The sequence below is a fragment of the Triturus cristatus genome, chromosome 4_1 (genome assembly GCF_964204655.1).
Source record: "Triturus cristatus chromosome 4_1, aTriCri1.1, whole genome shotgun sequence".
Lineage (NCBI taxonomy): Eukaryota > Metazoa > Chordata > Amphibia > Caudata > Salamandridae > Triturus > Triturus cristatus.
The window spans coordinates 386,738,171-386,754,058 of NC_140585.1; the positions used below are offsets into that span (position 1 = coordinate 386,738,171).

Here is a 15,888-nt window from a genome sequence, read left to right on the forward strand (position 1 = left end):
TGGTCTGACATTACACGATTCAACCACTCCTCGGAGCTCAGGAAGGCACATCTGAAGACCATGATAGACTGGTACCTGCACGCATCCAAACTTAGGCAGATCTTCCCCACCACCTCTGATAGATGCTGGAGAGGGTGCGGACTACTTGGGGACTTTCAACACAGATGGTGGGACTGCACAACTATCCGTCCCTTCTGGGAAGAAATTTTGGCACATATAAAAGACATGTTGGGTTATCCCATCCCCACTACCATGGTAAGTGTCCTTTTGGGGCTTTGTGATGCCTCCCTGGAACACCAAACCCGAGCTGATAAAATGATCATGTGGCATTGTATTGGAGCAGCTAAGATTACCCTGGCAGCCGCCTGGAAGAGGAAAGAGGCGCCGGCTATCTCCCTCTGGCACGCTCGCCTTTGGCAACTGCTTAGTCTAGAACGAATGTCTGACATCTTCAGGGCCAATTACAAGAACTTTGAATTTAAATGGGACCCCCTGGTTACCTTTCTGTCACGAGGCCTCCCATCGGCTGTTTGTTCTTCCACCATTAGAACCCTGAATCTATTCCAATTTTGATTAGAACTCTAGGGTCATTCGACCCCCTTATTTTGCAAATGTCACCGTCACCACGGGGAGGGTGGTGGGTGGGTACAGGGAAGGGTTCATTTTGTTTTTTCTTTGTATTTAAGTTGTCTCATGTTTGGGACATGTTTATATATGATTTATGTTCATTCTATGTAACACCTTCCAGTTGGAAGGTTCAAGGAAGTTGCCACCGCAGGAAGCAGAAATAACACCTATAGACCTGCCTGCTCATATTTTATGCTTGATAAACTTTGCTCCAGACTCCACTATTGTCGGAAACCGTAACTTTCATTTAAGCTACCAACTGAGGAAGGAGTTTGTTTCACATTGGGCACTGCACCCTGAACAGCAATTATCCCTTGTTGAATTGTACTGCTCCCCTGCGTGGGATGCTGTGGTGGTATTCTCTCAGAATGTATGTTAAAAAAATTCAATAAAAATACCTTTGATAAAAAATAAAAAATACTTGTGTTTTTTTAAATAATGAACATATTTCTATCACCAAAGGCAGATCTTTTCATTGATCTGTGTTTCGAAATGTTGATAACCGTTTTCCCATAGTTATCACAATGTGGCTGTCTTGATGAATTCGGAAGCCTAAATACTGGAGCCATTCTTCCCTCCACTGCAGAAGAAAATCTACATGAGGCTTGATCAGCTGAATTGTGAGCCACAGCTAATGCGATGTCCTGACCGTTTGCCAATGTGTTTTAGTCTCTGTGACAATTGAAAGTAAATTGTGATCAGGGTCTTCTATGGAAAGCAGAACATCAACTGCATACAGAGACAAGTGTATTTGACGTCCAGGAAACATCATGCCCCTGCTGGAATGATATTCCTTGAGGATACATGGAAGGAGATCCCGCGCAATCACAAAAAGTAGTACTGAGCGAGGGCATCCTTTTCTCGTGGACTAATAGTGAATATTAGGGAGGTATAGCTATTCACTCTCACCTATGCTACTGTGGCCCAATCCAGAAGTGTAATCCACTGAACCGTCTCCTCCCTCAAACCAAGATGTCTGTAGGAAGTCAGCACACTGGAGTAAATCGTGATTCTTTATTCACATGTAGATCCATACGTACAAGGATGTCCACAGCCTCAGACAAAATCTCACCTGCCCAAATGTACATTCCATGACACAATATAAATAAGTATTCCTACTTACATCATATAATTCGATACTAAATTATTTTAAGGGAATACAATTACAAACCCACTACTACAATGTCTCAACACTACAAATGTAAACCCCACTACTTTGAGTCAAATACTGCAGCAACAGACAACTCAGGATGGGTCTGGCGAATAAAGCGAAACTGTCCTTAAATTATGCGCTGTTGAGCGCCCATGGATGACTACCGCCTGGTCAGACAGCATCAGCCATGACACATATGGTGACAGTTGTTTCTCAATTAGGACACTGCTATTCTGGGTTATAGGGAAAAAAACAAAATGATAGGAGACTACTTTCACTGTAGCATTAACAGAAGAGAGTTTTTCTTGCAGTTTTCTATAAGCGGAAAGGAAATGGTTGCTGTTGAACTGTTGGCAGAACTAAGTAGAACGCATCCACCACTCTAACATCGCTACTTTTGCAAAATGAGTGCAACAGCACTGACAATTTACCCTAAATTAATTTAAAAGAATAATTAGAATTTCCAGTTTTTGCTACATGTCACAAGCAGCTTCGTTCACCACATAAAGCTGTCATTATCAGCTTACAAGACAGGGACCTCTTGGCTACCAACTTAAGAAGTTGCCTTTCTGCTGACAAATGAACTCTTGAAAGAAGGAACTTTTGAGTAATATCTATGAAAATAACTAAACCTCAACTAATTATGATTTAGATGCAAGACAACCTGAACATTTTAGAATACATGCCAAAGGAGTAGACTATCATGACCTGTAGTGATGTAGGATCCAGCAAAGTGAAAATTTCACTGTATGAATGAATTTAATGCCAATGCACTCTGTTCACAGAACAACCTTGACCTGGTGACAAACAGTTGAGGATCATTCAGCGGACAAAGAGAGAATGCTGCTAAGGAATTAGTAAAAATGATACAGCACTGTAGGTTCTTAGTAAAAGAGGAACAGAGGTGCTCATTACTATGGCGGACGGACTGTAGTCCGTCCGCCATCCTGGAGTAAACCAGGACCGACGACCATGCATGCGGCGGTCCCGCACACCGGATCAGGATGCGTCCGCCAGTATGGCAGACGGATCCTGCATTTTAACAGTGCAGCAGGTGCTGACAGCAGCACCCACCGCGATGCGAAAATGTTGGGTGTCGCATTTCACAGCACTACGTGGCAGGCACCACACGGTGCTTGCCAAGTGGTGCTGTGAAATGTAGGGGGTACCATGGGTACCCCCCAAGTGCACCCTTACCTCCCCCTTACACATAGGGGGCCCGCTAATGACCCCCATCACCAATCCCCACCAGCCTTTCTATGGTGGCATTGCCGCCATGGAAATGCCGGCTGTAGCCCGCATCATGATTTGGTGGACGGTGCCTGCTAGGCACCGCCACCATATCTTGTCTGAGGAAAGTCCGCAAGGCAATCTCTGAGATTGCTTCAGGTGGACCGGTGGCGGACTGTCTTTGCATCAACCACGGTTCTAGCGCAATTCCATCTGCCATCGTAATGTGGCGGGGGGAAAGCTTGGTACGATTGCGGAAGGACCGCCACCACATGGCTGGCGGTGACTGGCCTTCCGCAATGGTGTTGGTTACACCATTAATAGACAATGGATTCAAGGCAAGAAATAATTTACATCTTGGACTTAACAAATGTAAAGTGTCTTTGCCTCTATGACCACATTAGATGGTCAGATGTTTGTTTGGATAAGGTTGCAGCTGCAAGGCCAGTCTTCAAACTCCCTTGGGAGCCCACACCACACAGAAGGGAACTCCACAGGTTCACAATACCAGACGGGCACAATTCAAACTCCTCACCCACACCTACAAAGTTCCCTACAACACAGGACCTGGCCTACCTGAACAGCAAACAACATTCCACCTAGCATCCAGACACCTCCGCTCTGCTGGTCTCATTAGCCCACACACCACGTGTACACAGAAAGAGCACTTAAAGAAAGGTGTTGCCATGGGATTAAATCAAGGGCAGTGTGGAGCTGTCTTGGAAGAAATATACTAGAGGACAGGCACGCCTAGGTGTGTTGAAATAATGAAGTGCTACCAAACAAACGACTGCACTATATCCATGGGGGAATACTTTTATCGACAAGCACACTAAACAAAAGTGTCACAGTACCTTACCGAAACTGCCGCATATTGATTAAATGTAACCAAGGCGCCAGCCGTAATAGTACGGACACAACTGAAATATGGAGGCTTTTTAGTTTAATAAATAACTGATGTTAACTTCCTGGATGTGTCACTCTGTCTGTGGGAATACCCAGCTCTAGTTTTTGCTGCCCAAGACTTCCAGCAGCTGTTATTAGAGAGTTGTGTGTCCCATTCCTCGGCGAGAGGCTGGGAGTGGGCCAACAACACGTGACTCCACCCCGTGCATGAACACAACAACAACAGACTTCTGTCGGGAGCTGAGATTCCGACCTTATGGAGGGGTGGAAGGGTGTCCTAATCCACGGCATGCTGCACTAATTGGGGTTGTGTGACGGACACTAATCCTGGTAGGGGGGAGATAACGAGGGAGAGGGAAAGATTAAACCAATTTCTGGGACAGTTTGGACAAGGCGGAACCGCAAGCCACGAGGATCACAAAGTGTAAAGTTAGGTGCTGGACAGTCAGGGCAGATTCCAGGTTACTAGAAAGCACCTATAGAGCCAGCTCGATTCTGCGGCGCTTTCCGCATAAATATGGATTACGCATTTGCCTTATAAGGCATCATCTGCAGCATAATCTGCAGATATTAACTACAACAAAAGTGTCTAGCTCAAACGGATCAGAAGTTACTAACCAGTGCCAGTCGTTAATCCGAATTAAAAACGACCAATAAAGTTTCCAGAACGAATAACGAAAAGCTTTTAGTAACGGGCAGCGGCTTAATGCGATTTGGCAAAATGACAAGGGTTTTATTTTAAGGAAAAAAAAATGATGGCTGTGCGCCTGGAAATAAGTTGCTGTAAACTCGCACGCTGAAACGCACCAGACACGCCTACATAAAAACGACTGTTGCGGCGGTAGCTGCTGCATCAGAATATCGTAGTTTACCCAGGTGTAGCAGCTAAACTTCTTTCAGCGAGTTCGATTAACTGGCGCGAGATGCTGGCTCCGCGAGCACATGTAGGCAAATTTGTGCAAACATTAAAGGGACCAAGGTGCGACATCTCGTTACACGGAAACGTGTTGAAACGGAAGCCTATTGTTACGGTCTGTTCAGAGAAAGTTGAATGTATTGCTCAAAGTTTCCTACATGCCATTTCTCCCGATAACAAGTTGTCGCCGTGAGAGTGAACGCGCATGGCGCGTGTTCTGCTCAAATACGGCGAGCGGGGACAGGAGATGTTCATGCGCGTGCACATCGCCTGTCCGGGCGCGTGCCATCTCCTGACTCCCTTCGCTGGCAAAACCGACGACTATAGGTCTCGCCAAGGTGATCAGCGCATGCGCTGCGTCGCTAGGCAAGACCTAAAAAAATGAATAGTTGAACCCATTTAAAATGTAAAATATTGACAAGCATCGGCATAGCCAATAGGTCTCGCTTTTGGGACCTTATAAGTGTTTAACTATGCAACAGTTGCATAACTAAATACTTATAAGGTCCCAAAAGCGAGACCTATTGGCTATGCCAATGCTTGTTCTATTCTGACCTCAGTTAGGGGTGGGAGAAAAGTCCACTCCCTAGAGCGGTCCTTTGTGGAAGGAAAGTACCCCTGGCTCTGTTGACATCGAACCTGTCTACCGGTCAAGGGGGAGGGGATGGGCGTCGAGCTTCCGGTTGGGTCAGGCTGACCCCTCGTGCAGGGGCAGCTATATCCAGAGTGAGTTGAACGACTGTTTCTCTGATCCTTTAGAAAAGCGTCCATGTCTTTTCATATCTGACCGAGGCCCGAAAAAATGTCATTTAATATCTCACTCAGAAGGACTAGAAAATCTGAATTATAACGTCTAACCCTGAACCGTGTGAGGCTATCGCTTTAGAGCTAATGCTAACACACTGGAAAACCTGACTCTTAGCATGGAATTATTATCCCCTGGAAACACTGACATTTACATCTAACTCCGAGATACCGAGTGCCTGACCAGTAACACCTCAATTTGAACCACTGAAGTATCCGTCGTTTTACATCTGACACCGAAAACCCGAGACAGCTGCCAATGACGCATTGAAACACTGAAAATCTGTACTTTAAAATCTCACCTTGACCACTGGCGAAGCTGACATTTTATTTCAATTGTGAAACGCCGGGAAAGGTGACGTTTAGCATCTCAAATCGAGCACCGTAAACGCTGACGTTTACATCTCCCCTGCGGAACGTCGGGAAGGCCCGCGAGCTCTGGCGGGTCTGCTGGAAAAGCCAGCATTTGTTTGACATCTCTCGGAGGAGACATACTGCAAATGCTGGCCTTCCCTGCTACATCTCACGCTGGTCAAGTGAAAAGGACGGGCCCCGCTGCAGGCTGACCTGGGTATCCGGCCTGCCCGTGCCCGCAGAGGCTACGCTCATTCGGGTATCAATAAAGATGTGTTTAATGCTTCCCTTGTGACTGGGCACACAGATCGCACGTCACATTGCTTTACTTTGAGAAATGGCTGTTCATTAAAAGATGCATAGAACAAATTCCGTAATAGCAGCGCGTGCAAGCCAGGGTAACCCCAGCTATCTGCAGCGCTTAGAAACTGTGGAGGAGCGGCGCTATAAAATATGTTTTAACACACAGCTATATAAACTCCTTCAGCAGGGGAGTTAGGGGGTTGACGTCTGGGTCACTCTGCGCTAGCATAAACTGCAGGAGCCTAAATTACGCCCCTGGCAATCTGGGTTACATTAGAACAAGCGGCGTGAAAGTGAAAGTGATCGCGCGATCGCGATCAAACATCAAAGCGGCCGTGCGGCCGCAAAAGTGAAAGCAAATGGTGTGCAGGCTGCCAAATGGTGCGCGCGCCCGGCGCACATGCACTGTATTTGGAGGCCTGGAAGCACTCGTTTGCACTTCCAGATCCCCCATTTACAAAAGCTCTCGCGAGAGCAGCGCTAAAGCGCTAGCTCAGACGAGACCTAAAAAGCAAATGTGAAGTTGTTGTCTGCAATGTGAAGGCCGGCTTTAGCACTGGTGGCGCTCAGTGTGAAAATATTTGTTGTATGTTGTAATCAAGTGGGGGAAAAAGAAGCTTAGGTCCATTCGGCTTCCTAAAGTTATTTATAAATCACAAGGGGGGAGAATGGACCACTTGTCCTGTGTTACCATGGTCTTGTTGGTTGTATCCTTCATAAAAAGACCCTCATAACATCTACACAGGTCGAGGGCGGTATATTTTCATTCTCCGCCATTTGTGTACTGTTTCAGCAACATCATTGGGTCATTTTGTCGTAAAAATGCTGACCTCCACCCGGAGGAAGACCTACTGGTACTGACAGTAGTGGTCAGAGATATCGTGAATTAGTGCTCGTGGTGAAGTGAAGAAATTTAAAGTTAAAATCCCTATGTCACTTGTAACCTCAATAATTTATTCCGGAGGCAGTGAATGGGAGTTTAAAAGAAAGGTAATGTGCGTATTGAATGAGTTACTGTTCATTCGCACTTCTTAGTGGTCAACATGTTTCAGCCCTCTGTGCATTCTCGGGGCTTTCGTCAGGACCGAACTTAATTGTGTAGGACCAATGAGGTTCTACATGAAGTGGTGTAATTCACCACTGGAATTAGTAGGTCAGATCAATTGTATCTGTACCTAAAAGGAAAGAAAACCTGTGTAGATGTTATGAGGGTCTTTTTATGAAGGATACAACCAACAAGACCATGGTAACACAGGACAAGTGGTCCATTCTCCCCCCTTGTGATTTATAAATAACTTTAGGAAGCCGAATGGACCTAAGCTTCTTTTTCCCCCACTTGATTACTACATATTGAAGCAGCGCACAGCTGTGGGAAAACCTATTCCCCATAAGAGTGTCTACAACTGGTCTGACACACTTATCAAGAAGAAGAACCTAGCAAACATGGCGGACAACCAAGGTTTAAGTTACACAGAAGAAGAAGTAAACGCTATCCTTTCAGGAGCCTCACTATTACAAGACAAGGATTTATCAAACACATTGACCCATAATAATGAATGGGACGAATTAACAGAAATGAAGAAAGATCAAGTGAGAACAGCCATACATGGGATCATTATGAAAGAGTATCTGCGAGCCCTCGACCTGTGTAGATGTTATGAGGGTCTTTTTATGAAGGATACAACCAACAAGACCATGGTAACACAGGACAAGTGGTCCATTCTCCCCCCTTGTGATTTATGAAAATATTTGTTGGCATCCCCCGCCTCCTCCTGCCCCGGTGACCACCTCTGCAATGAATTCCCACACTACCACCCTTTAACAGTACCCCCTAAAGTCTCCATAACCACTCTCTCTCAGATGCATTTAATTCGTTGTATAGCTCCACTCATACCAGTGTAGGGTGTCAGAGCATTTTACATCACGTACACATTGCACAGAGTCAATCAATCATAGGTGTGTAAATCAGCATAAAGGAAATGTTACATAAGATAGAGAACTACGAGATGTAGGAGTCATATGTCATCCACTGGTAGGCAGTATAGTTTAAGAGTGCTTGGCCAGGAGAAGCAGAAACTCAGAATTTAAAATGTAACACCATAGTTGGGGGTTCTTTTTACTAATAAGAATTGATTTTACCCAAATGAACCCTTTTTGCAAAATTAGGATAATGAAAGATGGGAAAAAAATCATAGTGCTGTAATCTATGCCATGCAGTTTGCATGCAGCTCTTTGATTACAGTTAATAGTACACTGTTCTATATTAGGATTTTAACTTATGAACTGCAAGTACCAAATTGATCTCTCTGACAAAAGCAGTAACCCACTGACCCATCTAATGATGTGCACTTTGTGATGTGCATGGTGCAAAGTTCTTTGCAGCAGGCATATTAACCCTCTGCGCGATCTTACTCGGATCTCTCTCAAGGAAGAATATTAATCACCAGTTATCTTTACATTTTTAATGTTACCAGAAAATTGCTTGAGTCAAGGAACAAGGCAACAGCAGGTGGTTTTAAAACCGTATTATGCTTGCAAACACAGCGCCCCCACCCTTAAGTCAGCACCCGGTGCGGTGGCACCGGTCGCAGTGCCCTAGAGCCTATGTGTTAGAATGTCCTTAATTTGGAAATGTACACATTGAAAAAATGCAAATTAATGGATTCAAATTTAATTTAACAACTGTTTTTATGTTGAAGAATACGTTTCACATAGTCATCTATCTGTCCTCATTTATTTACTGTCTCTTTCTAACTCTGTGATGAAGAGGGATCTCAGACAAGTGTTTTGATGCCGATGCAACTGATGGCATTACCTCAATGCGGGCTTCCTTAGGTTGAAATATACTAATCAAACCCCAACAACTATAAAATAATGTAGAAAATGGCTCCACAGCAATTGCCCTACAGAACTTAAGACCATTAAACCATCACGATTCGCAGTCCACTGAGAACATAATTCACTGTTCAGCAGTAACTGGCAAAATATAGGGTATTCAGAAGTAACACACTGATAGGTTGCTGAACATATTTATTGACATTCTTCACAGACGTATTGTCTATATAAATATTACTTTTTTTTTAACGACCCTGGTAAGAGTTAACACGTAAAGAATTTACTGGCCTTTTGATTGGCTGTTCAGTACAGACGTCATCTCCTGTCAACACAATGGCAATATGATAGTACTCTGCAGGTACCCACCTTATGAGAGGCTTGAAGATATTCCATAGCACTTTAATGAAGTTGGTCGGATGGACAACGTAGAGGGCCTTTAGATTTTTCTTGTACCTAGAGAAAAAAAGCACAACCTTTGTAACTTTTTCATGCACGAAAAATGGAAGCTGCCACTGAATGTATGACAGTCGGGTTTCTTCAATAGCCAATCATAGATACTCTTTTCAGCTGGAAGAAAGATACATACTGAAGAGATGGACGAAGAACAGAACAGCGGAGGGTGTTGTGGCCACTTTGGAATCAAGGCGCGTGAGATCAAATGACAGCGCCGCCATTACCCTCGTGGTCAATGTCTGGGCCGTTGAGCTCCGTGTAATGGCTGCAAAGCGCTGCCTTCCCGAGTGCACATAATATCTCCTTCCATTATCCCGAAGCTTTCCCTTTGAAGCTCGCTTTGCGAGCAACATCAAGGACAGAAACATTTTTATATTTTGGGGATCATACGATTTGGTTAAAACGCGGTCAGATGCTGCAACTAACAAAATGAAAAAGTATGAAAAAAGGACTTGGCATCTTCGAAAGTAGATTCTTTTGCTCAATTGATTATGGCTTTGAACGCTAACAAGGGCCCAAGCTATTTGTGCCTGGCAAAATGGGCACAGCGACTATACTGCCTAGCATATGATGTATTCAATCACTGATGCGACTGCGTAAGTCACTCACTTTATGACGCACACCGGGTCGGTGTGCAAGCAAGGAAAATTGATCTATGTCCACTGGTTTGACAGTAAAACAAGATTACAATTAGGGCGCCCCGCCCCTTCCCTTGGACCTCAGTTCCACTGCACCTGCTGCACCCCTCCGGGATCCCGCATCTAAGTAGCTTTTGGTGTAAATTGTGATGAACGAACCTTTCAATGTGGCAGCCATCTGATACCTGCTGCAGCGGTTCCAGCAGCACACAGACCCAGAAGTTAAGTACAGAGAGGAGTGAAGGGTAGACATACATCTAGAGCCTATTCCCATTTCCTCCATTGACAATTTTTCGAATGGGCGTGTTGTCTCTTTCAGACTGGGACTGTTTAACAAGTGAGGCATGTATTCTTTTTTAAATGTAACTTCATGTAGTGCCGCAAACCTTAATGTTTTGCCGTGAAAGTGAGTAAATAAACATAGATGGGTTGGTTATGGCGAATATGTACATTGTGTACATAAGTTACCACAAATATGCGCAGGGGCTGAAAGTAGGGATGTTTCAGGGCTGAAGTAACACCCCCAAAATAATCATGTTCTAGCTCAGAATGTGGATGAGCAATAAAGATCCCTTTAAATTTTGTTTTATCTTGTCACATTTGCTGATTGTTCAAAGACAGAGGTTAAATGTCAGGCTATGTCTTCTCACAAATTGCTGCTTATTCTTTCAACACGCAGACTGGTGTTTGCTTTACCTTATCTGACTGCAAAGTGAGAGGATTTTGTAAAGAGAAAAATCTGACAATATTGCAGGACCAGTAAGCAGAGAAAATATCCCCGGGAAATAGAATCACATACACTCAAATCCTTTTTCACACACTCAAATGGCTCTATACTCACAATTACAAAATCATAATTATTGATCCTTAATAAACCCACGTAGTGTAGCATAAATAATTTAACCCCAAGCTGAAATAAAGTTCTAGCACAATTTCATTTATATCTATATAAAAAAAAAAGCAAAATGTGCCTCAATCCATACACATGTTAAAAACCTTCATGAATATCTGAGAGGATAAACATGAGACAATACATACACTTTGAAAGAACCAATACAGTACTTCTTATAAAAACATTTATACATTAAAAACACATTTTCAAAAAGACGGAGACCCATAAAGTGCAGTTATCATATTCTGTTGTAGCCAAATGTGATCCACACAATACATTACACAAAAAGGTATTTTGGTAAAAAATATTATTGTTATCCAAATGTCCCTTGTTTTTTGGATTCTTTGTAGGAGAATGCGTCGACGCGTTTCGGTGATATTGGAGCTTGTTTAAAAGGACCACCTTCTTCAGGACAAAATATTTTAGAGGGTCAAATCTCTTCACGTTTTAAATGTTTTATCTCCATGACAAAAGACAGGTATCCGCCAAGTCTCAGCCAATATATATTATCACATCACATGTATAGTTATTATCATATTCCAGTTATCCCTGTGCCCTATGTAGACAAGTGTTCAAAATTGCATACCCTATAGGTGCCCACTCGTCCCTCTAGAGCAGAGGTCTTCAAACTTTGTTGCGCTGAGCCCCCTAAGCTAAATATTTTGAAGTCAGGCCCCCCTCCAAGACTTTATGGCAAGGACAGGAACAGCTGGAGGAGCAGGGCTAAGCACAGAGGTTTGAGCATGCAACACCATTTCAGAAGTACTTTTTTTGCAGCTCATAACCCACAGTAATGTGAAACTTATAAAAGAGTAAATGCTTGAAACAAAAACAGAAATTGACCAACAAACACTACTCCCCATAGTTGGGGGAGTTGTGAGCCCCTCACACTCCTGGTCCCCAGTACAACACCAAATGCTTCCATTCCTTAGTAGCAGGCGGTCACATGTTCCTCTTTCACCCCTTTCCCCACTGTGCCTGGCCATCACTCCAGTCTTGACACAGGCTCTCTATACCTTTCAGAAAAAATAGCTCCCGCACGGTGTCCCTTCTGCAGCAAGGGTTCCCTATGCACTAATGCTAGCAAGGAATGTGAGCCCTGATGTCTCTTTTGCAAAGACACCCATGTGCTACCCATGAAACAAACCCTTGATGCAAAGTAATTCAAGGCAGCATGTAGTAAGACTTTCTGTTACTTTGGGAAACTATCCAATGCAAATCCTGACTTGCTTTGGATAGTAAATCCCAAGAAAACACTTTGCATCAGGTTTGCATCCCAAAAGTAACACAAACCTGTTGCAAAGCATTAGTAAATCTTGTCCCTACAGTGGCGCTGCACAGCCTTGTATTACATTTGGGTACAATCCAGTGCAAATTGTAATTTGTACTGGATTGTTAATACCAATACACTTTGCATTAGGTTTGTTTAAAAAAAAGTAACACAAACTTTACGCAAAGTCTTTGTAAATCTGAGCCTAAATCATTGCTGCAGCCTGTCTTAAGCTGTGTGTAGTAACACTTTAAAATAATGACACTCATAGTGCTTCCTGCCAAAAACAGGGACCTTGTAGCGTTATAAAACAAAATCACTATTCCCCACTGCACCAAGCAGGATTTAATTCTGACTTTCACACACACAGACATCTGCAGCAATTGCATTAACCAACTGAGATTTCATCCTTTATGAGTGCCTTTCCCACTAATTAATTTGTGTGTGTATTATTTTAAATGCAGTTAACGTAGAGTTGAAAAAGAAAACCATTTAAAACCAGCTACTGAATATTTTTTTTTGTAGGCCTGTAATTGACCCTGGCAACACACCGACTGACCTCTGCCCCATGCCAGTTAAAATCACAGTTCCCATGCTTTTTTTATAGCCCTTTGGCTGTGTGTAAATGAAGATAGCCTTGAAACGGGACAAATAAATGAATACGTTCGCGATTCCAGGCCGTCTTCATTTACACTTCTTTTCTGAGACATTTGCGCCACCCTGAGAATGCCGCCACGGACCCCCAGGGGGGCGCGCCCCACAGTTTGAATACGTCTGCTCTAGAGAATACCATATCTATATGCACTATATTTCAATTTAGAGAGGAACAATAAGGGTGCCACTCCCTTATATTGTATATTACCCCACTTCATCCCTATTTTATGTACTTGCACCTCATACTCAAACATCCATACTTGAATAATTTCTTTTTTCTACTCATTTTACTAACCGTGGCATATGAAAAGTTATGTCATACGATCCATGTGCGCCTTATCTTGTTCATAAACCTTCCTATAGAGGAGGCAACTACACCCTCTTCAATCTGTTTCGGGGAATGGAAGAGAAAGGGTAAGAGAATCTCTTATTGGTTCTTTGCAGTTTTCTTAATAAAAGTACTATCATCTCTACTACTTTCTCTTGGTGCCTCTAGGATGCAACACCTCTTATTTTATATCACCGCTAAATGCCCCACCTTTCTTCTTTTCAATTGGATATGGTGCAGTATATGTAGCAATTTGGTAGCAGAACCTTAAATAAAATCAGTAGTGAGAGAGGGAAAGAGACTCGTATTATCTCTATTTTTATATGACTAATAACGATCCCCCTGAATGGTAGTTTAGATTGCTTACCTTACCTTAAAATACTCCTTTATTCTACACAGCTTGCTGTGGGAGTCCGTTATTCTGCCCACATATTAAAATTTATCCCGTAGACTTTTGATATGTCTATCTGGGTTTGCAGGATATCGGTAATTTTACAACAAAAGAGTGTCTCCGCATACAAAAGTGGGAAGAAGTCACTCAAGATGAAAGAATGGAACCCTCACTCACCGACCTAGTCGGTGACATGCTTCATCATGGGGTCCCCACCAGGAATACGACGTGTATTCCTGGTGTGCTACAACGCTTTTAATATTGCGGAGCAGATTGTATCTTATAACCTCAGGTGATGAACAGGGTGATTTAAAATGGGGCCTTTTCTCAATCCAAAGAAAAGTTTTTAATGGTAGGTAAGGAATGGCACCAATTAAAATAAAGTGAAATGGATGTCGCTAACTGGTAATTAGTTGACCAGATACATCCTGAAAAAATGCGGTCAACATGTTTCAGCTTCCATGATGATGTTGTTGAAGCTTTCGTCAGGACCAGATAACACAATGGCGGTATAAGCACGCTAAGGCTTATCCTAACCTCTCGTGTAATTCTTTTAAATTGCAACTCACGGTTTACGTGTGAACCTTCAGGGATTTCCCAAAAGCAAATGATTTCTGAAAGAAACAAAAGAAAAGAGACTTTTTATAAAAGTGACTATCCCAAAATGAAAGGGATGTTTCCACTACTACCCCTCACTGAATTCACTTGAACAAAATTTAATTCAATCAAGTATAACATTCACTCAACGGAAGGGGAGGGGAAACAGAATCCTAGATTTGATATCTCTTGAATGATTATATTCGACTTATCGTTTAGATGGTACTTCGTGAGTTATTAATCTGAGTGTACCATAATATTGGTTCATACATCTATCAGCAGACCCAATTGTTAACTTAACATTAGTTAAGATAATCAAAAATCGAAGAACATGGTTTTAAAAAAAAACTACATACTAAATAGTAGTTTGCAATGGCAGTCTTAATATATCCCACACTCGGGGGGGGGGAAAACAAAACATGAGAAAACACAAGGCTTACATCACAGCGAAAAAGGTTGCGCTCCTTGGAAACTGCAGGGTGGTGGGAACCTCAATGCAAATTTAAGAGTAAACAGAATGAGGTAGTAGTATTAGATAACCTCCAAAAGATTTTAGTCAGAGCAGCTAATCAGTAAAATGCCGATTGGAATGACACTTTTCTATTGTGAAGAAAAGCAAATGGTACTCACTTAGCTTCAGTTCAACCGCCAGCCGAAACACCTACTTGGTCCCTACAGCCCTGGAGGTGAATGTTGATTTGTACGGCAGCAGATAAATACTCGTGGTTTTGCCCCTGCGCGCGTACAACTCTGTACGTGCTTCCGGAGCGGGGAGTCACGTGAGCGACCTAGTTGCGTGAAAACCTCTAAGGTTTGTTCTGGTTGGAAACACTAGAACGTCAACCAAAGATCGTGTTTCAAGAAACTTTATTGAAACCAAGTAGCTGGCTCAATAAATGCGCAACAGCTTTTTCGCTTATCGTAGCAAAGATGGAAATCAATCTTAAGTGGACAGGAGAGATTGATCTCGCATATTAGAACCCTTAAATGAACCCAAACAATAGCACAGAGTAATGCATTATGAAACATGTAGAGGATTTTATTAATATTCTCATTGGTGTATGCAAAGAAGAGAGGAAATTCATCTAGTTTTTTTACACCCAGCCAGAAAGAACCTCGCTACAAGGCCACATTCAAGGGGTTACGTGGATATCCAAGAATTGGATCACGAACTAGTAGAGGTGGAAAATTCCCAAGGGTACATATAAATATGCTCCGGGTCTGTATCCCAGCCCAGAAAAAAAGGGAAATGGGAGAGAGTCCCATGTCCATACCCAGAATATAAAGAAGGGGTTGTCCAAAACAGCCAAGGTTGTCAACGTTTCAACACTGATCCCCAAGGTATATTATCATTAAGACCACAAGTATGTGTGGACAAACGATAAAACCATCGTTGTTCCTTCTCGAACAACAGATGTGAAGAACGTGTACCTGCTTGGATATGTTCAATGATGGTCCAATGCATATCATTGGGTGTGTGGTTTGACTTTAAGAAATGGTCGGTCAGCTTGGTCACACTTTCGGTAATTTTAACCTG

General features: G+C 43.0%; 1 protein-coding gene across 2 annotated transcripts in view; it reads right to left on the minus strand.

Annotated features, from left to right (window-relative positions):
• The window catches only part of ARHGAP8 (Rho GTPase activating protein 8), a 968,737-nt gene that overhangs the window by 479,877 nt on the left and 472,972 nt on the right, over window positions 1-15,888 (minus strand). For both annotated transcript variants that reach the window (XM_085652441.1, XM_085652442.1), the window contains exon 6: window positions 9,495-9,581. In XM_085652441.1, the coding sequence (XP_085508567.1) occupies window positions 9,495-9,581 (87 nt within the window). The remainder of the gene's footprint in view (window positions 1-9,494; window positions 9,582-15,888) is intronic.